This window comes from Syngnathus scovelli, chromosome 21 (genome assembly GCF_024217435.2).
Source record: "Syngnathus scovelli strain Florida chromosome 21, RoL_Ssco_1.2, whole genome shotgun sequence".
In the NCBI taxonomy this organism is placed as follows: Eukaryota; Metazoa; Chordata; class Actinopteri; order Syngnathiformes; family Syngnathidae; genus Syngnathus; species Syngnathus scovelli.
Window position 1 is genome coordinate 4,479,676 of NC_090867.1, and position 27,698 is coordinate 4,507,373.

General features: G+C 47.6%; 2 protein-coding genes and 1 long non-coding RNA gene across 4 annotated transcripts; 2 read left to right on the plus strand and 1 right to left on the minus strand.

The window, feature by feature from the left end:
• Positions 1 to 8,958: 8,958 nt before the first annotated feature.
• On the plus strand, positions 8,959 to 10,535 carry LOC125991249 (histone acetyltransferase p300-like). 2 transcript variants are annotated; one of them, XM_068649520.1, is made up of 6 exons: positions 8,959 to 9,092; positions 9,214 to 9,287; positions 9,399 to 9,504; positions 9,617 to 9,747; positions 9,863 to 9,973; positions 10,049 to 10,535. In XM_068649520.1, the coding sequence occupies exons 4-6, from the start codon at positions 9,625 to 9,627 to the stop codon at positions 10,139 to 10,141; spliced, it is 327 nt and encodes a 108-aa protein (XP_068505621.1). In that variant the 5' UTR covers positions 8,959 to 9,092; positions 9,214 to 9,287; positions 9,399 to 9,504; positions 9,617 to 9,624; the 3' UTR covers positions 10,142 to 10,535. The 2 variants fall into 2 exon arrangements, with proteins under 2 accessions (XP_068505621.1, XP_068505620.1); XM_068649519.1 differs by having other exon boundaries at positions 8,960 to 9,092; positions 9,399 to 9,465.
• A 356-nt stretch (positions 10,536 to 10,891) lies between these two features.
• Positions 10,892 to 18,959, minus strand: LOC125991243 (histone acetyltransferase p300-like). Its single transcript, XM_068649517.1, has 15 exons — positions 16,798 to 18,959; positions 14,924 to 15,237; positions 14,319 to 14,637; positions 13,925 to 14,044; positions 13,534 to 13,773; positions 13,358 to 13,424; positions 13,078 to 13,206; positions 12,852 to 12,969; positions 12,616 to 12,775; positions 12,405 to 12,479; positions 12,192 to 12,317; positions 12,016 to 12,082; positions 11,736 to 11,864; positions 11,510 to 11,627; positions 10,892 to 11,433 (listed from the first exon to the last, which is right to left on the minus strand). Exons 1-15 carry the CDS (start codon positions 16,889 to 16,891, stop codon positions 11,317 to 11,319), a joined length of 2,193 nt encoding a protein of 730 aa, XP_068505618.1. The 5' UTR covers positions 16,892 to 18,959; the 3' UTR covers positions 10,892 to 11,316.
• A 7,279-nt stretch (positions 18,960 to 26,238) lies between these two features.
• On the plus strand, positions 26,239 to 27,489 carry LOC125991252 (uncharacterized). Its single transcript, XR_007489222.2, has 2 exons — positions 26,239 to 26,975; positions 27,039 to 27,489. It is a non-coding gene; the product is annotated as an uncharacterized lncRNA (long non-coding RNA).
• The last annotated feature ends 209 nt before the right edge of the window (positions 27,490 to 27,698 follow it).

Below are 27,698 nucleotides of genomic sequence, written 5' to 3' on the forward strand. Positions count from 1 at the left end.
ATGCCAGCTTTCTCCTTTTGTCACATTGGACGGTTGAGGGCTCGGACCGGGGGTGGAGGTGTCCACGCGGGATGTGTCCACGCGGGATGTGTCCCCCTCCCGGGCCCGTCGCCTCTCTTTATTTACTGCTTGTTCAATCAACTGTACAATACTCTGATCCGCCCTTTCGCCTTCGCCCTCGACATCCACTACCATCCTCTCAAAGGGCAGGCCAACTTTGCTGTTACGCCCTTCATCATGTTCACATTCGACACCTTTCAATGTCTTCTACACAACATTTGTTGTCTCTTATTCTCATCCCATCAAGCCACCGTTCTAGTAACTTTCTGTCACACACCTTATTTTCTCTACTGCCACACCTTGCTCATCTTAGTTTCTCTAACCAACTTAAACACACCATTGTCCACTTCTCAATTTCCCTATTATCGCTCAAAAGCCTCCTAAACATTCTCCATTACTGATTTCTTCCATAGAACACACATCTCACTCACACACACTCATATACACACCCACTCATGAGGATCCTCTGCGCGCACACACACTCTCCCCCCAATTTGGTTCATTTTGGATGTTTTAGCGGTCTGATTTCTCACAGGAGGAACTGTTACCACCGGATATTTTTTGAGGAGGCCTCACTTCCCCTCGGGGATCTCTTTATTAACCCCAGCTATTTGAATACGATCGTCACCGCACCCTTGTCCGCCACGACGAAGCACTAGGTCCCTGACCTATCCGTAGTACGCGTAAGTCCCTGACTTTACCGTACACGTTACACACGTAAGTTCCAAACTTATTCACCGTATGTATCTTAACTTCATGCACACCTTATTTGATCTGAACGACAGTCTCCTCTTAAATTTCCTCTTTCAATTTGCAGCATTTCGACTTATAGTAACAGGTATTCTGCTTACCTTATCGGTGATGAGCTCAGGGTTGAGGAGACGTCGTACCAGCTCAACGTTGTGCGCTTATTCCAAACGGTTCGCCGACCGGGAGACAGTGTCCCTGACACTGTCCGGTGTCTTGGCTAAAGACCACGAGTTGTCAATTACCCTTCTCTTGACATCACGTCGGGGTCACCAAGAAATTGTTAGGTTACGGATTCTAGTTATTGATCTGACTCCAAATTGCGATCAACACTTAACACATAAATTGCTATGTCCTAATCCACACACTGGCGCACCTAACAATTTTGCGAGTTCGTTTTGTCAAAGAGAAGACCAGTAGATCAATCAGACCAAATTTACCAATTGTTTATTCCTGACAAAGCGCACTAATACAGGCCTAGGTCCCGGGTCCCTCACACTAAAACTCGTGCGTTTTTGTGACCACCAAAAGACGACACATTCTTCCGGGTTGCCCAGTTTTAAAGAAACACAATATGTGTCACGTGCTGGTGCCACCGGCGACAGGACCACGCCCCCCTGTCAATAGAATCGCCGTCACCTGCCACGGGCTCATGGACAGCGCTATATCAGCGCCGCCAGCGCAGACCTGAGTGTCAGTCTGTCCCTTGATGCTGCTTTGCTCATCAGTCCCGAAGATACGGACTCGCTTGACTATTTGGAACCCCCGCAGAATCGTTTGTCCTCTCCAGCCCGATCGCCGCTCCAGCGCCAGCTGTTCCCATCATCCCCTTCTCCAATAAAGTCCGTCACTACGCACTTGGCTGTACTGTCCGTTCCCTTACAGTACAGACTGACCAACGCTATGCAGCCAGCGAACGACGAGACGGCATTGAGTCGACTGGAGCGAGCCGAGACCGCCGTCAGCAGCCTGTCTGCCGACATCCGGCACCTGATCAAGGTTGGTCAGCAGCAACAGCTACAGCAGCAGGAGATGGCCCAAGCCCTCCAGAGACTGTCGGTGGCTGCGTCCCCGGCTGTCACGGTACCCCCGCACCGCTCGTCTGCCGAGGCCAGGACGCTCGTGGACGTCCCGGAGCCCCGCCTTGGCAACATCGAGAAGTTTAATGGCGATCCCAAGCACGTGAGGGCATTCGTGACGAACTGCCGCATAATGTTCAGCCTCCAGCCAATCACGTTTTCGTCGGAATCAGCCAAGGTCGGGTTCGTCCTAACCCACCTCACGGGCGAGGCGCGGCTGTGGGGCCTGGCCGAATATGAAAGGATGGCCCCGGCTTGCGATTCCTTCGACGCCTTCGCGGAGGAATTGCTGCGCCTGTTCGACCTGGGATCCGCCGCCGAGGACGCCGCCGAGGAACTGGCGACGCTGCGTCAAGGTAGCCGATCGGTCGCAGAGTACGCCCTTAAGTTCCAGACGTTGGCCGGCAGCAGCGGATGGAACACGCCGGCGCTCGTTAGCACCTTCCTAAACGGACTCGCTGAGTACATGAAAGATGGACTGGTTGCGTACGATCGCCCGCGAACCCTGAAGGGCGCGATGGACTTGGCGGCCCGAGTAGACCGGCGGATCCAGACGCGGCGGCGCGATCGGGAGAGGAGGTCCCCACGAAACCCGTGTGGTCACATTCCTCCGTCTGCTGGGGACCCGCCAACCACACCACCCGCCGAGCCCATGGATCTGGGAGGGGCTCGGGTTCCCTCGGAGGAGCACCGTCGACGCCCCTCACTGGGCTTGTGTTTTTACTGTGGGGAGGGGGGCCATCGGGTAGCGGGGTGCCCGTTAAAGAGGCCGGAGCTCACGCGGCGTCGGGGGATCCGCGTGAGCTCGACCAGCACCGGCTCTCCCAGCCCCAGCACGCTCACGCTACAGGCACGCGTCCAGCTCGCGGCGGGCGACCAGAACGTGGCGGCCTTGGTGGATTCCGGCGCGGAGGGGAACATCATGGACATTAGCCTGGCACGCAAGTGGGGTGTCGGCTTCCTCCCTCTGAGCCCGTCTATTCCCGCACGTGCCATTGATGGCCGTCTGATCGGCGAGGTGGCTTTCGTGACGGAACCAATTAAGTTACTGCTCTCGGGCAATCACCACGAGACCATCCAGTTTTTTCTTCTTTCCCTCCCAGGACAGCAGCTCATACTGGGGCACCCTTGGTTGCGGCAGCACGACCCGGTGCTGGACTGGGAGGTGGGGGTTGTTCGGCAGTGGAGCGAACGCTGCCATCAGGTGTGCCTGAAGGCGGCCACCAGCCCACTCAGCAGAGCCCCGCCGAGGTACAGTCCCGACATCCTCAATGTCCCAGCGTTTTATCACGAACTCAAGGAGGTTTTTAGTAAAGCCAGGGCCACTTCTCTTCCTCCACACCGGTCCTACGACTGCGCTATTGAGCTGTTACCCGGCACCTTCCCTCCCAAAGGACGCGTCTACTCCCTGTCCGCTCCTGAGCGCCGGGCTATGGAGGAATACATCCGGGAGTCCCTGGCAGCCGGTATCATACGACCGTCCTCTTCACCTGCGGGAGCGGGGTTTTTCTTCGTGAAGAAGAAGGAGGGCACGCTACGCCCGTGTATCGACTACCGGGGAATAAACGAGATCACTGTGAAGAACCGATACCCTCTGCCTCTTCTGTCTTCCGCCTTCGAGAGCCTTCAGGGAGCCACCATTTTCACCAAGCTGGATCTTCGCAACGCCTACCACCTGATCCGCATCCGGGAGGGAGACGAGTGGAAGACGGCTTTCAACACCCCGAGCGGACACTACGAGTACTTGGTGGTTCCGTTTGGGCTCACCAACGCCCCAGCGGTTTTCCAGTCACTGATTAACGACGTGCTACGAGACATGCTGGACAAATTCGTGTTCGTTTATTTAGACGACATCCTCATTTTCTCCCGCTCGCTCCCTGAGCACATCAAGCATGTACGGGCGGTGCTGCGCCGTCTCCTTGAGAATTCGCTCTACGTGAAGGCGGAGAAGTGCGAGTTCCACGCCTCCTCTGTCAAATTCCTCGGCTATGTGGTGCGTGAGGGATCCATCGAGATGGACCCTGGGAAGGTGCAAGCGGTCACGTCATGGCCTGTTCCCGAAACACGCAAGCGACTGCAACAGTTCTTAGGGTTCGCGAACTTTTATCGCCGTTTTATCCGTGGATACAGCACGGTGGCCGCGCCCCTCACCTCCCTTACCAGCCCCGCCTCCCCGTACAAATGGACGGAACGGGCAGAACGGGCATTTCAGGAGCTTAAGAGGAGGTTCACATCCGCTCCCATCCTCAGGGTTCCCGATCCCGACAGTGGGTGTCGGGGCGGTGTTGTCTCAACGTAGACGCCAAGACGATCGCCTCCACCCGTGCGCCTTCTTTTCTCGCCGTCTGTCGGCCTCGGAACGAAACTATGACATCGGGAATCGGGAGCTCCTCGCCGTCAAGTTGGCCTTGGAGGAGTGGCGGCATTGGCTGGAGGGCGCCACCACTCCGTTCATCGTCTGGACCGACCACCGCAACTTGGAGTATCTGCGATCGGCCAAGAGGCTGAACGCAAGACAAGCACGGTGGGCTCTGTTCTTTGACCGGTTTGAGTTCTCTCTTTCCTATAGACCGGGTTCCCGTAACGCGAAGGCGGACGCCCTGTCGCGTTTGTTTCCTGGGGGGGAGGAGGGACAGGGTCCGCCTCCCACTATCCTCCCGAGCTCAGTTCGGGTGGCGGCTCTTACATGGGAGATCGAACGCCAAGTGGAAGCCGCATCACGCGATCAACCCGGCCCCAGCAACTGCCCGGAGGGTCGCCTGTTCGTCCCTGAAGGTCTGCGGTCGTCCGTGCTGCAATGGGCGCACGACTCACGCCTGGCCTGTCATCCCGGCGCGGCACGCACGAGGTACGTGGTGGCACAGCGTTTCTGGTGGCCCACCTGGCAAGTGGACACCAGCGATTACGTCAGAGCCTGCTCAATTTGTAACCGCTACAAGACGTCTACTCGTCCTCCGGCCGGGCTGCTTCAACCCTTGCCGGTCCCCCAGCGTCCCTGGTCTCACCTGTCGATCGACTTTGTCACGGGCCTCCCCCCCTCTGAGGGAAACACGGTGGTCCTCACGGTGGTGGACCGTTTTAGCAAGATGACGCATTTCATCCCTCTGCCTAAGCTCCCATCTGCGAAGCAGACGGCGTCCATCATGGTGCGGGAGGTGTTTCGCCACCACGGTCTCCCACAAGACATCGTGTCAGACCGAGGACCTCAATTCGCTTCCACCTTCTGGACGGAGTTCTGCCGACTCCTCGGCGCCACGGCCAGCCTCTCCTCGGGGTTTCACCCTCAGTCCAACGGTCAAGCGGAGCGCCTGAACCAGGAACTGGGCAGGTCTCTCCGATGCATGGCCGCCGGGGACCAGCGCGGGTGGGTCCAACAGCTTCCCTGGGTAGAGTACGCTCACAATTCCCTCCCCAGCTCGGCTACTGGACTTTCGCCTTTCCACTGCGTCTTCGGGTACCAGCCACCCTTGTTCGCCCACCAGGAGCGTGGTGCGGCGTGCCCGTCGGCCCAGCCTTGTGTCCGCCGTTGTCATCGCGCCTGGGCGAGGGGCCGGGTCACTCTTCTCCGCTCTGTTTCAGGCTACGCCCGCCAGGCGAACAAGCACCGGACACCGGCTCCGGAGTACAGAGTGGGGCAGCGTGTGTGGCTCTCGACGCGGGATTTGCCGCTGCGAGCAGGATCCCGCAAACTGGCGCCCCGCTTTGTTGGACCGTTCCCTATTCAGAAGGTGATTGGCCCGGCCGCAGTCCGTCTTCTCCTTCCAGAGTCCATGAAGGTTCACCCCACGTTCCACGTGTCCCGTGTGCGGCCCATCCATGAGAGCGCGTTGGCGCCGGCGCCCGTTCCGCCGCCGCCGCCCCAGCTCGTTGATGGGGGCCCGGCTTACGCTGTCCGCTCCCTGCTCCGATCGCGGCGGCGCGGTCGTGGCCTCCAATACCTCGTGGATTGGGAGGGTTATGACGACGCGCACCGCTCCTGGGTTCCGAGCCGCTGGATACTCGACCGTTCGCTCATCACGGAGTTCCATCGCTGCCATCCGGACCAACCGGGTCCTCGGCGCGGGCGCCCGAGGAGGGACGAGGGGAGGTCTTGCCCGCCGGTACCGGGGTCTTCTGCTCCCGCGTCCGTCGATCCTGCGTCTGGCGAGGTGTCGGACGTTTCGGCGGTGTGCTGACCCCCCCACCTGGTCGCCCGGGGAATTGCCTTCCTTTTTTGTTTTTGGTTCCTGGGGACGTCGGGAGCCGTCCCTTGTGGGGGGGGTTCTGTCACGTGCTGGTGCCACCGGCGACAGGACCACGCCCCCCTGTCAATGGAATCGCCGTCACCTGCCACGGGCTCATGGACAGCACTATATCAGCGCCGCCAGCGCAGACCTGAGTGTCAGTCTGTCCCTTGATGCTGCTTTGCTCATCAGTCCCGAAGATACGGACTCGCTTGACTATTTGGAACCCCCGCAGAATCGTTTGTCCTCTCCAGCCCGATCGCCGCTCCAGCGCCAGCTGTTCCCATCATCCCCTTCTCCAATAAAGTCCGTCGCTACGCACTTGGCTGTACTGTCCGTTCCCTTACAATATGAATATTAAAGCATGCAAAATATTGTGAGATGATTGGTCGATGGCCATCTCCTCCCCGTGTCGGCGTTATCGCTGAGGTCAGGTGGTTGGATTTCCCCGCGAAGCCGGGCAACATAGACGTGCTGTTGTTCTCGTTCCTCAACGACCTTGAGATGTTCTTGTCCGGTACTCCCTGTCTGGGCCTATACACAACACTTCAACGAAAACAAGTTCATGCAGTTTGCCTGCACATTCTTCGCCAACCACCAATCCACACGAGCACTCCAATACTAGATATTATATTAATATGATTATAAGTTTAACACAACCTTAAAAATATGTTTGCAAACTGCCGAAAGCACATTTCCCTTTAATAAAGTATCCACAATTGCAGACGATTTCACACCGTCAGAAGCTCATTCCTTTCCGTTTCCAATATTGCGACTTTTCCCCCTCCTTTAGGGGGATGAAGAGGGGGAAAGTCCCGTGTACAAATTACTCCTCTTTCCCCGGGTTCGCCTCTCGATTTCAGCCTCGGCGTATAATCAGCCCCCCTCTTCCCTCCCTCGTCGGATTTTTTGTTCTTTATAAATTTCTGCCAGCGGAGTAGGAGGAGGGGGGTCGGTGAAAGTAAAGAGGGGAAAGCGCACGTAGCGGCTTCCCCCCTAAACTTGAACAGCTTCCTCGGATGTAAATAAACTGTTCCTGGGTCTCACGTCCATGGCTGCATCCGTCATTTCAGCCTCCTTTCCAGCGGAGTCTGACTGGCGATAATGTCGGGTAGAGACGGCTCGTTTGCCTGCCAAGTGATGGTGGTTCCGCTGGTGGGAGCGGGAGAGGATGAGGCGATGTCAATTGAAAAAAAATGTTTAAAAGTGACCATACAACAAAATAAATTGACTCGTCTCAATCCGGCGGTGGGGTAAAAAAGTGTTCCCCCTTTTGCATTCAAAGTTGATTATAAATAAATCCTTTGCCCCTTCAAAACCTCTGCTTTTGATTTTTGTTATAAACAAATTCCTTAGAGGTGCATAGAATATATACATTAAAGTAGCATTTACATTTGACTGAACCAAAGCAGCTCGACTTTACACGAAATGGAATCCACTTTGGAGATCATGTGCGCAACTCTCTCAAAGTAAGTTTTGTTATTTGTTTTGCACGAGCATTAATATTATGTTGATAACGTTATTTAAATTGTAATTTACTGTTTGCTTTTAAGACAATTACTATTTCCAGCACCTCAAATGTATGATCATACAGTATGCGAGGCATGTCAGAAAATGTGTAGGTATGATGTCACAAAGGTATCCTTCAAACCCAAAATGCATCCAACAGTTTTTGCTTCTATGTGGGCCAGATTATCAACCAACAAAGACAATCTGATGCATTTGCTTAGTTCAATGCGCAAGGAAAGATAGGCGTTCTAAACAACCTGAGCATCTGACAGTTCCTGGCTGAAGTGAGAATGGCGTAACACCAAATTGACGAGGTGCTATGGCCCCATCAGAAACCTGTGTCACCCCAGTTAAGACATTATTTAGCAAAATTAATTATATTTTACAATTATGTTTTTAAATTTAATTACAAAATACCATAACCTGACCCAAAACACAAAAGTATGAGCATGTTGGACGAGGTGGCACAAGAACAAAAAAGACCAAAAAGTGGTTTTGAAAGAAATTGTATTTGATAGATTGTATAGCTAGATAGATTGTAGACAAAAAGTAATTCTACAAAAATGAGACACGCTCGACAAGCTTGACATGACAGCACAAAACACAGACAAATATCAACACAACACCAATTCTGTTATTTCATGCTATCTAGAAATTTCAATATAATCTCCCTTACAACAAACCATAAGACAAAAGGCAACTTACTTACCTTTGACCTTAGGGTCCAATGGATAACCAACAGGCTCCTTCTGTCCAACTAAGTCCTTTCTGCAGACTGAAAAAAAAGAGTAGTCTAAGCATATGAATCATTATAACCATACCTCGAATATATTTTTATCATTCAATTCTATGCAATTTATTTTATGAGGATAAATTGTTAGAAAAATAATGCACACATACTGTTGCATAAATAATGCACAAATATACTATTGCACGGAGGAACGCATATCATGAGTTTTGAAAAGGTGCACAAGACTTACTGATGGTGACTAGATGAGGTCTAAGTCCAATAGTTTCCACAATGGGCAGCTTCAATCCCACTGTAATTGATGAGCGCCACTGTGTGCAATTTTGGTGGAACAGCAACTCGATTATCTATGGGCAAATCTTGTCACGTTTCTCGTTGAGCATGTTGGTAAAAACAATTACATGGGTTGACAGTGAAACTAGTTTTGATTGATTATTCAAAACATCAGCACGTTGAGGTATTTTCGATTTTTATCATTGGCAGGGGCTATTTTAAAATGTCACAAATTCTGGCATAAATCACCTGAGCCACATACTCGAAGGAATTGTATAACCTATGTTTTTATTCAATATATTTATCAATTTAACGTAAAATCTCACGGCCCTCTGGTCCCACAATACAGGTGAACTCGCGAGAACACGGTCGAGAGTTAATGATGACGTAGAATGTAAGCGACCGTCGTTTCCTCTGTAAACAACTTGTATCATCAGTGTGAGAACGTGATCTGTGAGTGCAACTTAAAATATCCCTTCAGCGAATTATTGCAATATTCGGAAATTTTTCGTTCTGATGCAATCGTTTTATTGAATTTACAACGGCGTAAAACACCGTAACGTTTCTTTCACAGAATGAATTCTCAGTCTAACATGGTCAACCAGGCCCTCCAAGGCCAGGCTGGTATGAGGCCCATGAACTCGATGGGTAAGTTGGCTGTATGAAGACTTTTCAATTTACAGCAGTGAAGTTAAATGCAGTTTTATTGTTAATGAGTGATGCAGATGTATAAAATGATTGTGTTCTCTTCATGTCTAGGAGCGAATCCTATGGGAGTTAATGGAAGCGCGGGTGGTCCTTCTCAGAATCAGCAAGCCAACTTACTGTAAGACACTATGATGCGTCTCAATTTGAATAGCCAGGGGTACGCAGGAAGAATCCTCCTGAATCACTTCAAACTAAACATTCCTTATTTCTCAACATTGTTTTGAATGTTAGCTAAGATTTGAAAGACGCCTTCCTTTTTCGTTCTTCAGTTTGATAAATGATGCCAGTGGGGTCCTCGGCTCCATGCCTGCAGCAGGCCCTCCGATTCTACGACAGGAATGAGAAAAAGTTGGCACGAGAACATCACGCAGGACCTGCGAAACCACTTGGTACACAAGCTGTAAGTACCGACCCCCCCCCAACTCATTCTCATTTTGTCTATGCGATACTGACGAATGATCTGATCCTTTGTTAATTGTATTTTTATTTTTTAAATTTTCACCCGCGGTGTTCAGGCCATCTTTCCAACTCCGGACCCCGCAGCTTTAAAAGACCGCCGGATGGAGAACTTGGTGGCTTACGCCAGAAAGGTTGAAGGGGACATGTACGAGTCGGCAAACACTAGAGTAAGTTACCACAGCGGTTGATAATGCGTACTGGTATTTATTTGAATTTTGCTTTCTTTGACCTTTTTGGGGCAGGCTGAGTACTATCACTTGATAGCTGAGAAGATCTACAAAATCCAGAAAGAGCTGGAGAAGCAGAGGAGGAGTTGCTTTCCGATTCTCTTGTAGCCCATCCCAGCCTTGTGCAGATCAACAATCCAGTCTCCAGACCTGAATCCAATTGAAAATCTTTAGAGGGAGCTTAAAATTCGAGTTGCCAGGCGACAACCTCGAACCTGAATGATTTGGAGGCTGTCTGCAGGGAGGAGTGGGCCAACATCCCTGCCGAAATGTGCACAAAGCTTGTCACTAACTATAAAAACCGTTTGACATCTGTGCTGGCCAATAATAGCTTTTCTACAAAATATTAACATGCTGTTTGTCCAGGGGTTCAAATACTTGTTTTTCCTCATCAGACGCTTATCAATTTTTATAAATTCATATGATGTGAATTTCTGAAATTTTCTTTGGGATTCTGTCTCTCACTGTTAGAATGTACATATGATTAAAATAGTAGATCGTTGCATTCTTTGTAAGTGGGCAAACCTGCAAAATCAGCAAGGGGTCAAATACTTATTTCCCCCACTGTACATGCCGAAGAGGGTGCAGCATCCCCTCTTACAAGCTATTTCTTAAGAAACTATTCTTGAGTTGTTTTTTTCCTTTGGTAAGATTCTCAGGTAACACATGTGGCATACCATCCCCAAACTCACTTGGAGGCAGTCCAGTAGGAGTGTCAGGTTTATTTTACTGACATGTGTACTATAAAGTAAAGAGAAAAGACTCAGCAAACAGAAATCACAATGAGACAAGAATATTAATTCAAATGTTCGCGCGGAGTGAAGTACAGATAGCTTACAACAATCTTACTACACTAAATATCTGTATGCACTCCTACTCTTTTTATTTGGATTTGTCCTACCCACAATGTGAGACAAAAGCCCCTAAGGGAGGGGGGAAAAAGCATGTGGGCTTTGTCTCATAAGCAAATTATATGGCAATGTCTGCAAAACAATTTAGGCAATCAGCATCTCTCTTTGTCTCTATGATAAAAAAGGAAACTTGACGTTTTCTTGCCGCCCCATCTGAGAGTGTAAAACTGTGGTCAGGCATGTTGTTTCTACGAATTGTCTCGGTGCTGCGTCCTGCCTGACCCAGCCGTCACCTCTCTCGTGACCCAGCTGTAACCTTTCTTTTTTGTAGCACAACATAAAAACAGCAAAGCCAAACAGCAAACATATATTGCAGTAATATTGCAGTAAGCATTGATTAGAGAACGCATGATAACATATATATACATTTTTCTAACCAGCGGGGACAAGACCCAGATCCTGGTTTTGGAGACGACGAATCCTCCTATGCTTCTCCACCTCTTTCTGGATTGCGTAGATCTTCTTATCTATCAAGTGATGGTACTCAGCCTGCCCCAAAAGAAGTCAAAGAAAGCAAAATTCAAATAAATACCAGTACGCATTATCAAGCGCTGTGGTAACTTACTGCAGTGTTTGCCGACTCGTACTTGTTCCCTTCAACCTCTCTGGCGTAAGCCACCAAGTTCAAATACCGGCGGTCTTTTAAAGTTGCGGCGTCCTGAGTTGGAAAGAGGGCCTGAGCACTGCGGGTGAAAATTTCAAAAATAAAAATACAATTAACAAAGGATCAGATCATTCGTCAGTATCGCATAGACAAAATGAGAATGAGTTGGGGGGGGGTCGGTACTTACAGCTTGTATACCGAGTGGTTTCGCAGGTCCTGCGTGATGTCCTCGTGCCAACTTTTTCTCATTCCTGTCGTAGAAGGAGGGCCTGCTGCAGGCATGGAGCCGACGACCCCGCTGGCATCATTTATCAAACTGAAGAACGAAAAAGGAAGGCGTCTTTCAAATCTTAGCTAACATTCAAAACTATGTTGAGAAATAAGGAATGTTTAGTTTGAAGTGATTCAGGAGGATTCTTCCTGCGTACCACTGGCTAATGAAATTGAGACGCATCATAGTGTCTTACAGTAAGTTGGCTTGCTGATTCTGAGAAGGACCACCCGCGCTTCCATTAACTCCCATAGGATTCGCTCCTAGACATGAAGAGAACACTAATTTTATACATCTGCATCACTCATTAACAATAAAACTGCATTTAACTTCACTGCTGTAAATTGAAAAGTCTTCATACAGCCAACTTACCCATCGGGTTCATGGGCCTCATACCAGCCTGGCCTTGGAGGGCCTGGTTGACCATGTTAGACTGAGAAGACGGAGTGGACCTCTGGCCCATAGACTGCATCCCCATCTGATTGAATTGATTCATGCCTGGCAAAACACGTCAACTGTTAGCACAACACTTAGCGCTTCAATCGCTTTGGAAATAATGTGGGCTGGTCCCCAGTGATTTTATACCTGGGCTTTGCATCCTGTTGACCATCTGATTGGGTCCGGTGGGTCGTACCATAGATGGGTCAGGGAGGGGACCATCTGCGAAAAAGAGAGGTATGCTTATGTACATGCCGAAGAGGGTGCAGCAACCCCCTCTTACAAGCTATTTCTTAAGAAACTATTCTTAAGTTGTTTTTTTCCTTTGGTAAGATTCTCAGGTAACAATGTGGCATACCATCCCCAAACTCACTTGGAGGCAGTCCAGTAGGAGACTGACCCATACCAGCAGGGCCAAGACCCAGACCCTGCTTTTGGAGACGACGAATCCTCCTATGCTTCTCCACCTCTTTCTTGATTTCGTAGATCTTCTTATCTATCAAGTGATGGTACTCAGCCTGCCCCAAAAGAAGTCAAAGAAAGCAAAATTCAAATAAATACCAGTACGCATTATCAAGCGCTGTGGTAACTTACTCCAGTGTTTGCCGACTCGTACTTGTCCCCTTCAACCTCTCTGGCGTAAGCCACCAAGTTCAAATACCGGCGGTCTTTTAAAGTTGCGGCGTCCTGAGTTGGAAAGAGGGCCTGAGCACTGCGGGTGAAAATTTAAAAAATAAAAATACAATTAACAAAGGATCAGATCATTCGTCAGTATCGCATAGACAAAATGAGAATGAGTTGGGGGGGGGTCGGTACTTACAGCTTGTGTACCGAGTGGTTTCGCAGGTCCTGCGTGATGTCCTCGTGCCAACTTTTTCTCATTCCTGTCGTAGAAGGAGGGCCTGCTGCAGGCATGGAGCCGACGACCCCGCTGGCATCATTTATCAAACTGAAGAACGAAAAAGGAAGGCGTCTTTCAAATCTTAGCTAACATTCAAAACTATGTTGAGAAATAAGGAATGTTTAGTTTGAAGTGATTCAGGAGGATTCTTCCTGCGTACCACTGGCTATTCAAATTGAGACGCATCATAGTGTCTTACAGTAAGTTGGCTTGCTGATTCTGAGAAGGACCACCCGCGCTTCCATTAACTCCCATAGGATTCGCTCCTAGACATGAAGAGAACACTAATTTTATACATCTGCATCACTCATTAACAATAAAACTGCATTTAACTTCACTGCTGTAAATTGAAAAGTCTTCATACAGCCAACTTACCCATCGGGTTCATGGGCCTCATACCAGCCTGGCCTTGGAGGGCCTGGTTGACCATGTTAGACTGAGAATGCTGACCCTGGATCTGGTTTCCCTGGTAGGTAAGACCCAGTGCTGCGTAGGCTCTTTCTATCGAACTAGGGTCAATCTGGCTCGGCGGATTGAGGTTTGGAGCACTTGGTTGGCTACCGGGGACTGACCCGAGAGAACTGCTCAGACCTGCGGCAGCTGCGCCCAGAAGAGCTGTGAGGGCATATGAAAATTGAGGACTATTAGATACACTTGAGCATAAAATTCGCAATGACAAATTGATAAATAAAAATATGAAGTAGCCCATATCTTCCAATGGTTTGACAAATGTTGAAAGAAAAAAAAGTTTTGGTCAGATACAGACACTCACACTGCGGGTTCCTCTTGTCCCCAGCATTCTTCAGTGGGAGGCAGACAGGACAGTCCTGTCGAGTGCAGTTCTTCCAGTGGGAGATGATTTGCCTTGACGATGCACAGTGAGCGACTGAGGAAGAAAAGGGATGAAAATAAACTTTGTTGCTGTGGCTTTGCTGTTTGTCTTACCAGCCATGAAAAAGAAATCAAATTGTACAGAAACAGACACTATTTTCAATTGTACATTAAACTGTACACTGAAGATTGTTCAACAAACGACAGAAATAATCCTTTCAATAGTTGTTTGAAGAGTTAATTCAAATACATGGTGGTAAAGAATTGATAGCGGATGACTAGGAAAAGTAATTCATGTTGAATTAATTTGTGGTGCTTCGTCAACTGACCCTGACAATTCTTGCCGGCTTGGCAATGAGTCATGTGATTGAGGACGTTCTTCATGGTGCGGCAATGGGGCAGGTTGCACTGTCGGACCTCGCCGTTGGCTTGCTCGCGCCCTTGACATTTGTGGGCGTGGAGCAGGAGAACGAGCCGCTGCTGGATCAGTTTACACTTCTCGGGATCAGCGGTGGGCGGTGCCCCGGCCGCCGAAACCTGGGTGCCGGGACCCACTAGGCCTCCCTGAGCACCGGGAACCATGCCTGGTGCCCCTCCCACAGATGCAACCGAGGGCCCACTAACACCTGACTGGGACTGCTGTGAGCCCTGCAAGAGAGAGAAATAAAAGGGCATGAGCAAGGTGCACAGGATAAGTACACAAGGACATAAAATGTGATGAAATCAGTTAAATGAAGAGATTAAAAAAAGAAAAAAGAAGAAGGAGGCGGAGAATGAGAAAGACAAGGCCAGATACAAGATTAAAGTGAATGGTCACCGTTGAGTCACATTTAGAATACAACAGCCAGATAGCTGAATAATAAAAAGTCAAGGTTACATGGAAGCGAAACATTTGAACTACAGTACAAAGCAGTTTGTTGGCTGTATTTCTTACCATAGTGGCCATTCCTTGAATGGGCTGACTCTTCTTGTCCATGTTGAACTGAGCCAGGCTGTTAGCCATGGGGCCTTTATTGGGATGTTGAGGGCCCATTCCCGCTCCACCGAGGCCTTGATTCCCCTGCCCCGCATAAGGACCACCAAAGGAGACCCCTTGGTTGCTCATCATCGCGGGACCGAGACCTCCGGGGCCTCCCCCCTGGGTGGTGTGCAACTGGTTGAGATCACCCCCATTGACAAGGCCCGGATCATTAGTGCTGATGAGCTCGTCTGGAAGGTCATGCTCCAAGTCAAATAGTGAGCCAAAATCTGAAACGGATGACAAAGTTTGGATAAGTCATAGCATTGTAAGCATAATAACACTTCATTTTTTTGAGGTGTGACAGTGAACATACAATCAACACACTTAGCTCAACGCCTCAGGTGAGGCTAGTTTGTATGTGCAAACACACACCCTCTTGTAAAAGTGCGCAAAACGGCATTATAGCTAATAGAAACATAAAGTCAGTAATTATTGTTTTGTGTTTTACGGCAAAATGAACAGGCAAAAAAAAAGAAAGGCATTTATGTTGACCAAAATACATGACTGAATTGCTTCTTAATAATAGTTAATACTACAACGTGAGCACGCTTTCGGATTTTCTTACTACAGCCGATCTACTTTACTTTTACAGCTTTGTAGATATTAACATAAATCAATCAGAGGTATTTTTTGCACTGCATATTTTGTATAGTTGACTTCCTACATTCAACATTCCTTACTTTGCTGCTTGTCTATGTGGACCATAACTACCTTCCTACCATTTGCATTGCATAATTTTGTGTTCTTTGGTGTTGCTTTTGCTTTATATTTTTTTTATATTTTCTTCTTCAAAAAAGAGCTTGAGGCTGTTTCTGCTATTTCAATGATGATAAAATTCTATTCTGTTATAGAGTCGCACCAATTGACATATCCAATGGTTACGCTTCCATTTCATTTTCCCAAAAAACAAACTTTGAAGTCATTTTGATGGTGCCAGAACTATATCAAAGCAACTTAACACACAGGGGAAAAAATGCACAACACTTTGAAAGACTGCCCTAACATAAGACAAGTCATTTTGTTGTCATTTTAGTATTTGCCCCAATCTGAATGTACTTTGAATGTACAACACAAAGTATATTAATTGTGTATAATGGCAAAAGGTCGACACTGAAAACTGATTGCAGGTGTTTCACATAATAAAAGATATTCAGAAAATAAAGTGAAACGAAAACGACAAGGTTGAGATAAGACTGACTTTCATGCACGTTGAAGTGCCTCCGTGCCAAACTTGATTTTGATGCTTTGGACATGGCGCTGTCCATACTCCATGCTACAGTTTGACGATGAGGCCACTACCAGCTATGGCAATTAAAGCTTAAGCACCAGTTTAAAAGAATAGCTCAAGTTCGACCCTGCTTTAATGAACACCTTTAACTGTTGCTAACCATCAAGGGAAACTCGGGTTTTTGATTTGTTTGAAACGCTTGCAAAATATGACTTCAGTAAGACAAGGCCGGAAGCTATTGGCTTGTTGTCAGTGTAATAAAGTGTCCGAACGTGACCACTTGAGCTTGGTTTTAATATGTACCGAAGCCCGGTTATAAAGGCAATTAAACACGGGAGCCTTCGGTTATGTAGCTTAGCAAACGGCTAACAGTGGCTAGCGCCGGCTGTAATGGTTGGAAGCATGCGAGCTAGCTGGTAGGGCTCCTCCGCACGCCAGCTACGACAAAAACACAAGCGGAATCCCTCGTCTCCGCCTGCTTCAAGGCGCACAAAAACAGGCGAAATGACCATGTTGACAAATAAAACAGTCCCGGGTGATCTATTGAAGCCATACGTACCGTTTCCATCGCTGGCAGAGGCGGAAAGTGCCGGAGAGGAGAGTTTAGGCCTCTTGGCTGAAGGCGGGCCAGAGTCCAGAACGTTCTCGGCCATATTTTTTCGAAATAAAAATATAAATGTTAGGTTACGGATTCTAGTTATTGATCTGACTCCAAATTGCGATGTCCTAATCCACACACTGGCGCACCTAACAATTTTGCGAGTTCGTTCTGTCAAAGAGAAGACCAGTAGATCAGTCAGACCAAATTTACCAATTGTTTATTCCTGACAAAGCGCACTAATACAGGCCTGGGTCCCGGGTCCCTCACACTAAAACTAGTGCGTTTTTGTGACCACCAAAAGACGACACATTCTTCCTATTAAAGCATGCAAAACATTGTGAGATGATTGGTCGATGGCCATCTCCTCCCCTAGGTGTTGTTGCTGAGGTTAGGCGGTTGGGTTTTCCCCGCGAAGCCCGACCACCTAGACGTGATGTTGTTTTCGTTTCTCACCGACCTTGAGGTGTTCTCGTCCGGTACTCCCTGTCTGGGCCTATTCCACAACACTTCGAAGAAAACAAGTTCATGCACTTTGCCTGCACATTCTTCGCCACCCACCAATCCACACGAGCACTCCAATACTAGATATTATATTAATATGATTATAAGTTTAACACAACCTTAAAAATATGTTTGCAAACTGCCGAAAGCATATTTCCCTTTATTCCCTCTCATGACCTCATTTATGAGGTCATCACCCGTTACTTTAGCAGCGCGCTGTCGATCCTTCCTTCCCCCCGCTGCTCATGTTGAGTCACCAGGGTATATTGGCCCATCGGTGGCAACGGGCCAACGGTTTTCTCGATCAACCGGACAGTGAGTGACCTAATACATGGAATACAACAACAATCGCATAAAATCATAATTGTAGTAAAAATAGCTACAGCAACAAGCACAGACATGATGAGGCCTTTCCAGCTTCCGAACGTTTTCATCCAATCAGACCAAATATCGGTGTGTACGCCTGAATGATCTTTCATCTTTTTGTTCAGTGTCCTTAGTCCTTCCAACGCCCTGGTCAGTCGGGCTCCTGGTGCCGTGTTGTTTGGGATGAAAGTACAACATGCATCACCAAACATTCCACACACACCATGTTCCTTAGCCAATAGCATGTCCAACGCAATTCTATTTTGGAACGTCATTAACGACGTTGCAGCCAATTGTTCATGAACTGCGGCGAATGATTCAGCTGTATTATTACCCAGTCGTTGGACATTGTAATGAACGTAATTAATACGGTCTACATTTTTATTGGGGGTGATCCATAGGAAGATACTTTCGAATCCCGAGGACACTTGATTAACGAGTTTATACTTATCTGGCACACCCCGGGGCACTCCTATAGTGTCAATATATGTTGGATCGTCGTCGCTCAACCACGGGGGCAAAACGTCTCTTTTGGCTCGCTTCAGGAGCCCCGCCAGTGGGGACTCCAGGTTCCAATTGAGATTCTGTATTTCAATGGGGACAACCACCACAGGCATTATCAACGACACGAGGGCACAGATACCTGATGCATTCTTCGGCAAGCGATCCTATAATTTGTCATCTCCGCACCACAACCAGATGTCACTGGTCTTCCTCTGCTCCTTCCATCACTGCTGGGTGAATTCTGGCATGCCCTGTTAAAGCTTGAAAGCAAGTGAATTTGGAAAAAAACTTTGTATATCACAATTACAAATTGAAACCTACTCACCCATTTCTATTTTACCACTCTCCCCCTTTGACACATTCACCCAATGTGTCATTACGTATCAAAAGGAACCTACAAAGCGTCCCCTCTCATCACCACACTCAATGTAGCCAGGCCTGCGGAACCTCTAGTTACCATCTGGGCCCCGGGACCATCACCCCAAGTCCTTGAAACTTGACTGTCCACCACACACACTCAGCAACACAAACAAAAATCATCGCACTGCTGTCAGTGAGCTTATAGCCCGGCTGACAGCGGACATTTGTACACACAAAAACAGTCATCAAGTATCAAAATTAAAACAGTCATAAAATGAATCCTGGCGCCCGCGGACCATGTCCTGAAAACCACGTCATCAACAAGTTCATCATAAAAACCAAAAGGGCAAGGGTTAACATATTCTTGTAAATCCAACACAAACTTTCCACGAACGCAATCGACAACCTGCAAGAATGAAAACAAGTTACGCAAGCAACGCGCAATCCGTTCCTTGGCTGGTGGCTGATGCTGCAAAAAAAAAAAAAAAAAATCAAGTCACACAGAAAAACAAAGCAGAGCGTGCTATTGTCGCAAACACGTTCAAGCGTCAAACAATTGGTCACTGTCCACCTAGTCCGTCACCCCGTCGGGTGAGCTCAAAGTCGTCACACGTCAAATCGTCCAAAGTCTTGCTGTTCGATACTAGTTCTGTCTTGTCTGTCCATATCACTGAAATGGGCCTTCTCCATCACACCGTTTTGTTGTCGATGGTGCCCCTGATTGATCATTGAGCCATGGTTCCGGTCAGAACTCATCACTCACCAGTTCCAGACCCTCCAGTCTGTACCACCCCTTCAGGTGAGAGGAATTTTATCCTCAATTGCAAACACATCACCCCAACTTCAGACCTCTCTGGCCAATCATACTGCGCACACACAGTCATAGATGGTCACATGCGCACGCACCCATCCACACACTCGCAGACACACACATCCGTCTCTATCACTCAGCTCTCCTCCCACACTAAGCAAAGTTAGTATGTTAGTGTGCAGGCAAACATTGACTCCTAATAGTAACTCTTCACATTTGGACATACTTGTCAACATGACCTATTGTAAAATCTCCAATTCAATTTTCCATAAACTCGCCCATCAGATTCATCGCAAATTGTCATATATGTCTATCTGGGGGGAGACGACTGTGGGACCCGCGTGTCAGGGGAGCCTCCATAACCTCAGATTGCTCCTACAAACTCGATCTCTATTAATTATCCTAATTAAATTCAATAAAGATGGGTCCGACTATTCCCTCTGGATTTTTACATCATCATTTGGCTCTCCCCCTTTTTCCTGTTGTCTAGCTCAAATATGTTTCTCAGTCTGCTTCTCTTTATTGCCCCTCTTGGCGAGTCTAACTCGCCCCTTTTTCTCTTCCTAAAAATCCTGCCTGTCACACCATCCAGCACCTCTCCCTAGAATGGGCAGTTTTTAATGTAATTTACGTCATTGCTGTCCAGATCTTCTATCCTCAATCTCCCTTGCTGTCAATCCCTGTTAAAATGCCAAAATGCCCCTGTTCCTCTTGACCGAATCCACTTTAGTCCAAATGTCCTATTGTAAAATGTATCTAACTCGACTTCTACTTCTTAAGCCTGACGAGCCAAAATATCAGATTTCGCTCTTGTTTCTTACCGTTTTAGCCTATTTGTTTTATCCAAATCTGTTCAATCTCTGACTATGATGCTTTTCTCTGTAGCTCTACGCATTATTCAATTTTTTATCAAATCTCCTCAGTTCTGTCAAACTCAGTGCACAATGCAGCTCCTGTTAGAGATTTGCTCACTCCAACTTATTTTGCAAGAACCACACGGGAGACAGGCAAGTTCTTTTAGACACCTGCAGGTGGAGAGTTCACTCGCTCCAGAATGAAGTCTGAAAAGTCTCCTTCCTGCAAGGGCATATTTATTAGGAGGAACAGAGTGGGGGTGAGAGTGGACAGGTTTGGTGAACCCCTGGCCTCTGGTAAGATCAGAGCAGGGGGTGTTTTACGATGTTGTGGGAACCAGAACAACTTTGATTGCTTCCTCTGCAGCTGGTCACTCAAGCAGATGAAGCAACCACTTTACTTTACTACGTTGTGAGAGCAAGACAAGATTGGTTAATCATTATAGTCTACATTCCAACATAATCCTATGATAAAGATAACCTGGAAAACCCTAACAGCTCCTGTCCACCTTGACCCAAGCTCCACCCAGTTTGGTAACGCCACAGCAAGGAGTGCGATTTGGCCGTCGGACACTTCCAACACCCCTGCGTCCCAGAGGCCACACAGAGTGTCTTCCATGCCTTGGTCCGCCTCTTTCGGCCAACGATATTGAGGCCGTTTGATAGGCTGCGTCTCATCCATTTGGAGATCAATAGGGGCCACCGAATGACAAAACCCGACATCAAATGAACCCTGGGACCACAGTGTGTCGGGCAAGGCCGCCAGCATTACTTCAGCGTCCTCATGATCAGTTAACTCCCTACCGTGTGTGCGGGACACCAACCTCATCTCCAGCAATCCTGTGTCTGCCATGGGTTGTTTAATTTGGTATGCATTCTGAGACTCAGACCAGTACAAATTAGGAATGTGAGTTTTCCGCCAATCGGTCTGTTGCAACAACTGCTTGACCATTGAGCCCAATTGTCTGGCCTCGTGTCCTGGGGCAAGAGCCAGCGAAATGTGTGGCACCCCTTTCTCTGTCATTTTGAACCACTGCATTTGTTCATATGTCAATTCAGTTGCCGCTGCGACTCCCTCTTTACCAATCAAAATGCACGATGAAGTTAAATCCCACATGTGCCCTTCAATTTCTTCAAACAAATCCCGATATACATCATCACTTTTTCGGTCATAATATAGAGTGCAATGCAAAGGATCAACAGGTGGGTGGTATGGCGCCAGTGAGCAGATCCAGGGCTTCCACAGTAGGTAGGTCAAGAACACACCGCCACCAGCATTTGTACCACAGTCTACACCCTGTCCGGGTGATCACAGTTTCAAGTGGTTTGGTAAAAGGCAGAGTACGGGGTTGTCCCGAGAAGCCGACTAAAGTTGTTGTTTTCTTTGACAGTGAGGATACAGGAAGGGCAGTGTTTATTGATGAATAAGTTGCTCCTGTGTCCACCAGCATCTTCACAGGTTTTCCTTCCACTGTCACATGAAGCATTGGCTCCGCCGGGCCACTGCTTTCCTGGCTCCCCGAGCAGCCCTATTCAAATTGTCCACACCAGAGATCATCATGTTGGTAGTACTGACCTCCGTGCGTTTGTGGGCGGGTGGCTCCGCGCGGTCGATACTGTGGGCATTCTTTTGCCCAGTGGTCGGTTTCGCCGCAGATGAAACATGCGTTGGGCGAATGGGGTTTGTATGCTGCCCTCCCCGGGTAAGCAGGTGCACTCCCTCCCCGGCCTCTGTACCCGCCCCGGAACTGGCCCCTTCCGCGCCCCACCACCTGAAGAGCCTGTGACATTTGCATTTCCTTTTTCTGTGATTTAGACTGTTTAGCTTCACCATGCATTTTTGCCAACTGTAATTTCAACAACTGTTTAGATAATGCGTCTGTCTCGTTTTCAACTTTAGCTTGTGACTCAGTGAACATTCTGCAGTGATGCAAAAGATGACGTTGAAATCGTTCTTCGGCACAAACCAGAATGTCAGGATCTGACATTAGCTGCTTCTTCACATCTGGCGGAAGTCCATCCAGCAGCGCCGTTCGGAAGAGCACCTCTGCCTCGTGCGTGAGAGCCGGATGGCGACCTGTGGTTTCAATCCAACTCTCCACACATGTTACATAATGTTGTGCAGGTGACATTTTCACATCATAAGGAAACATAGTGGGGGCCAGATCGGTGGGTTGTGGGAAAGTCAATTTAATGTTTTCAAACAGGGGCGCTGCTACTTGTGGCAAGGGCACCTCCCTCCCCAGTCTCGCTGTGCCTGCTGCTTCCTCAATTGCCTGCAATTGCACTAGGGAGCATGCTCCTGCCAACATCTGGCGCATGTCACCGAGTGTACAGCTCTGCTCACTCATCAGAGCCAAAAATTTGTTTAGCCACACCTTGCCTCCTCTGTGAAGTGGGGGCATATTTTCCATCATCGCGGTCACATCACGGAGCACCATGGGCTCGTAGTGCTGACCGCCCGATGTGGTCACCAGCGGACACATCAATTCATTTTTCTGCACCTCGGCCTGTGTCATCTGTCCCTGACCACTCCGCAAATTATATTTTCTCCGTGTCTCTCTCTCTCTCTCTCTGTTGCCCATTTTAACATCTGCGCTTCCTGTCTACGCTGCTCATCGGCTTGATCAATTTTCTTTTTTAGCTCCTCATTCTCGGCAGTAAGTCTATGCCAGCTTTCTCCTTTTGTCACATTGGACGGTTGAGGGCTCGGACCGGGGGTGGAGGTGTCCACGCGGGATGTGTCCACGCGGGATGTGTCCCCCTCCCGGGCCCGTCGCCTCTCTTTATTTACTGCTTGTTCAATCAACTGTACAATACTCTGATCCGCCCTTTCGCCTTCGCCCTCGACATCCACTACCATCCTGCCACCCAACGTCACCACCGGAGCCATTACTCCGGGGTCGCCGTACGGCGGCGGTCCAACATAGCTCACTCCGAGTGTCGGGGCACTCGGGTGTGTCACATCATGCAAAGATGGATAAATGCCCTTGTATTCATTTCTTTCCTTGTCTATTTTCACCGCTTTCTCTACCCTTCTTTCTCATGCTCTTGTTAGCCTGCAATTGTCCAAATCAAAAATGTTATTTTCTTTTAACTGTCTTTCTTTTGAACCTCTAAATCGCTCGTGTTGCTAACCTAACCTAACCTTAAAGAAAGGACAAACAGGTTACTCCCAATAGCTCCTCATTATTTACGAGTTAGCCCCCCTTTCTTGAACATTCTCTGATCCATGCCGTCTTCCTCCTCACACGCCTGCACCCACACAGGGTGTGCACATAAACGCACACACCGAGCGCGCACACAACCGCTCAATCTCACTGCTTCAAACATTCACTGCGAAACTCATACTGTCCCTGCCCCGCCCGGGCCATAGCACCCCCCGTGCGAGGGGGGGTCGCGGCCTCAATGTTGACTGGTTACAGGCTGGCCATTTCCTGCAACAATCATGATGCCGGCCCATCGCCCGCACAAGCATAGCACAGGCCCACGCGCGCAGCCCAGACCCGCGACTACGCGCGAGTGCAGGCACGCTCATCAGTCTCAACCTCTCAAAGGGCAGGCCAACTTTGCTGTTGCGCCCTTCATCATGTTTACATTCGACATCTTTCAATGTCTTCTACACAACATTTGTTGTCTCTTATTCTCATCCTATCAAGCCACCGTTCCAGTAACTTTCTGTCACACACCTTATTTTCTCTACTGCCACACCTTGCTCATCTTAGTTTCTCTAACCAACTTAAACACACCATTGTCCACTTCTCAATTTCCCTATTATCGCTCAAAAGCCTCCTAAACATTCTCCATTACTGATTTCTTCCATAGAACACACATCTCACTCACACACACTCATATACACACCCACTCATGAGGATCCTCTGCGCGCACACACACTCTCCCCCCATTTTGGTGCATTTTGGATGTTTTAGCGGTCTGATCTCTCACAGGAGGAACTGTTGCCACTGGATATTTTTTGAGGAGGCCTCACTTCCCCTCGGGGATCTCTTTATTAACCCCAGCTATTTGAATACGATCGTCACCGCACCCTTGTCCGCCACGACGAAGCACTAGGTCCCTGACCTATCCGTAGTACGCGTAAGTCCCTGACTTTACCGTACACGTTACACACGTAAGTTCCAAACTTATTCACCGTATGTATCTTAACTTCATGCACACCTTATTTGATCTGTCTCCTCTTAAATTTCCTCTTTCAATTTGCAGCATTTCGACTTATAGTAACAGGTATTCTGCTTACCTTATCGGTGATGAGCTCAGGGTTGAGGAGACGTCGTACCAGCTCAACGTTGTGCGCTTATTCCAAACGGTTCGCCGACCGGGAGACAGTGTCCCTGACACTGTCCGGTGTCTTGGCTAAAGACCACGAGTTGTCAATTACCCTTCTCTTGACATCACGTCGGGGTCACCAAGAAATTGTTAGGTTACGGATTCTAGTTATTGATCTGACTCCAAATTGCGATCAACACTTAACACATAAATTGCTATGTCCTAATCCACACACTGGCGCACCTAACAATTTTGCGAGTTCGTTCTGTCAAAGAGAAGACCAGTAGATCAATCAGACCAATGTGGCGATGTCAATTGAAAAAAAATGTTTAAAAGTGAGCATACAACAAAATAAATTGACTCGTCTCAATCCGGCGGTGGGGTAAAAAAGTTTTCCCCCTTTTGCATTCAAAGTTGATTATAAATAAATCCTTTGCCCCTTCAAAACCTCTGCTTTTGATTTTTGTTATAAACAAATTCCTTAGAGGTGCATAGAATATATACATTAAAGTAGCATTTACATTTGACTGAACCAAAGCAGCTCGACTTTACACGAAATGGAATCCACTTTGGAGATCATGTGCGCAACTCTCTCAAAGTAAGTTTTGTTATTTGTTTTGCACGAGCATTAATATTATGTTGATAACGTTATTTAAATTGTAATTTACTGTTTGCTTTTAAGACAATTACTATTTCCAGCACCTCAAATGTATGATCATACAGTATGCGAGGTATGTCAGAAAATTTGTAGGTATGATGTCACAAAGGTATCCTTCAAACCCAAATTGCATCCAACAGTTTTTGCTTCTATGTGGGCCAGATTATCAACCAACAAAGACAATCTGATGCATTTGCTTCGTTCAATGCGCAAGGAAAGATAGGCGTTCTAAACAACCTGAGCATCTGACAGTTCCTGGCTGAAGTGAGAATGGCGTAACACCAAATTGATGGGGTGCTATGGCCCCATCAGAAACCTGTGTCACCCCAGTTAAGACATTATTTAACAAAATTAATTATATTTTACAATTATGTTTTTAAATTTAATTACAAAATACAATAACCTGACCCAAAACACAAAAGTATGAGCATGTTGGACGAGGTGGCACAAGAACAAAAAAGACCAAAAAGTGGTTTTGAAAGAAATTGTATTTGATAGATTGTATAGCTAGATAGATTGTAGACAAAAAGTAATTCTACAAAAATGAGACACGCTCGACAAGCTTGACATGACAGCACAAAACACAGACAAATATCAACACAACACCAATTCTGTTATTTCATGCTATCTAGAAATTTCAATATAATCTCCCTTACAACAAACCATAAGACAAAAGGCAACTTACTTACCTTTGACCTTAGGGTCCAATGGAGAACCAACAGGCTCCTTCTGTCCAACTAAGTCCTTTCTGCAGACTGAAAAAAAGAGTAGTCTCAGCATATGAATCATTATAACCATACCTCGAATATATTTTTATCATTCAATTCTATGCAATTTATTTTATGAGGATAAATTGTTAGAAAAATAATGCACACATACTGTTGCATAAATAATGCACAAATATACTATTGCACGGAGGAACGCATATCATGAGTTTTGAAAAGGTGCACAAGACTTACTGATGGTGACTAGATGAGGTCTAAGTCCAATAGTTTCCACAATGGGCAGCTTCAATCCCACTGTAATTGATGAGCGCCACTGTGTGCAATTTTGGGGGAACAGCAACTCGATTATCTATGGGCAAATCTTGTCACGTTTCTCGTTGAGCATGTTGGTAAAAACAATTACATGTGTTGACAGTGAAACTAGTTTTGATTGATTATTCAAAACATCAGCACGTTGAGGTATTTTCGATTTTTATCATTGGCAGGGGCTATTTTAAAATGTCACAAATTCTGGCATAAATCACCTGAGCCACATACTCGAAGGAATTTTATAACCTATGTTTTTATTCAATATATTTATCAATTTAACGTAAAATCTCACGGCCCTCTGGTCCCACAATACAGGTGAACTCGCGAGAACACGGTCGAGAGTTAATGATGACGTAGAATGTAAGCGACCGTCGTTTCCTCTGTAAACAACTTGTATCGTCAGTGTGAGAACGTGATCTGTGAGTGCAACTTAAAATATCCATCCATCCATCCATCCATTTTCTGAACCGCTTAGTCCCCACGGGGGTCGCGGGCGTGCTGGAGCCTATCCCAGCCGTCATCGGGCAGTAGGCGGTGGACACCCTGAACTGGTTGCCAGCCAATCGCAGGGCACACAGAGACAGACAACCAATCGCACTCACACCTAGGGACAATTTGGAGTCTTCAATCGGCCTACCAAGCATGTTTTTGGAATGTGGGAGGAAACCGGAGTGCCCGGGGAAAACCCACGCGGGCCCGGGGAGAACATGCAAACTCCACACAGGGAGGGCCGGAGGTGGAATCGAACCCGCACCCTCCTAACTGTGAGGCCCGAGCCGCCCCTTAAAATATCCATTCAGCGAATTATTGCAATATTCTTGTTTCAGCACGACAACGATCCTAAGCACACCGCCAAAGCAACAAAAGAGTGGCTGAAGAAGAAGCACATCAAGGTTCTGGAGTGGCCTAGCCAGTCTCCAGACCTGAATCCAATTGAAAATCTTTAGAGGGAGCTTAAAATTCGAGTTGCCAGGCGACAACCTCGAACCTGAATGATTTGGAGGCTGTCTGCAGGGAGGAGTGGACCAACATCCCTGCCGAAATGTGCACAAAGCTTGTCACTAACTATAAAAAACGTTTGACATCTGTGCTGGCCAATAATGGCTTTTCTACAAAATATTAACATGCTGTTTGTCCAGGGGTTCAAATACTTGTTTTTCCTCATCAGACGCTTATCAATTTTTATAAATTCATATGATGTGAATTTCTGAAATTTTCTTTGGGATTCTGTCTCTCACTGTTAGAATGTACATATGATTAAAATAGTAGATCGTTGCATTCTTTGTAAGTGGGCAAACCTGCAAAATCAGCAAGGGGTCAAATACTTATTTCCCCCACTGTACATGCCGAAGAGGGTGCAGCATCCCCTCTTACAAGCTATTTCTTAAGAAACTATTCTTGAGTTGTTTTTTTCCTTTGGTAAGATTCTCAGGTAACACATGTGGCAGGTTTATTTTACTGACATGTGTACTATAAAGTAAAGAGAA

Coding starts and splice junctions, on each gene's coding strand:
- LOC125991249 (XM_068649520.1), top strand. CDS start 9,625: ATGATGCCAGTGGGGTCCTCGGCTCCATGCCTGCAGCAGGCCCTCCGA. Junction 9,748..9,862: donor AACCACTTGGTACACAAGCT/GTAAGTACCGAC, acceptor CGCGGTGTTCAG/GCCATCTTTCCAACTCCGGA. Junction 9,974..10,048: donor ACGAGTCGGCAAACACTAGA/GTAAGTTACCAC, acceptor TTTTTGGGGCAG/GCTGAGTACTATCACTTGAT.
- LOC125991243 (XM_068649517.1), bottom strand. CDS start 16,891: ATGGCCGAGAACGTTCTGGACTCTGGCCCGCCTTCAGCCAAGAGGCCT. Junction 12,970..13,077: donor AACCACTCGGTACACAAGCT/GTAAGTACCGAC, acceptor TTTCACCCGCAG/TGCTCAGGCCCTCTTTCCAA. Junction 12,776..12,851: donor ACGAGTCGGCAAACACTGGA/GTAAGTTACCAC, acceptor CTTTTGGGGCAG/GCTGAGTACCATCACTTGAT.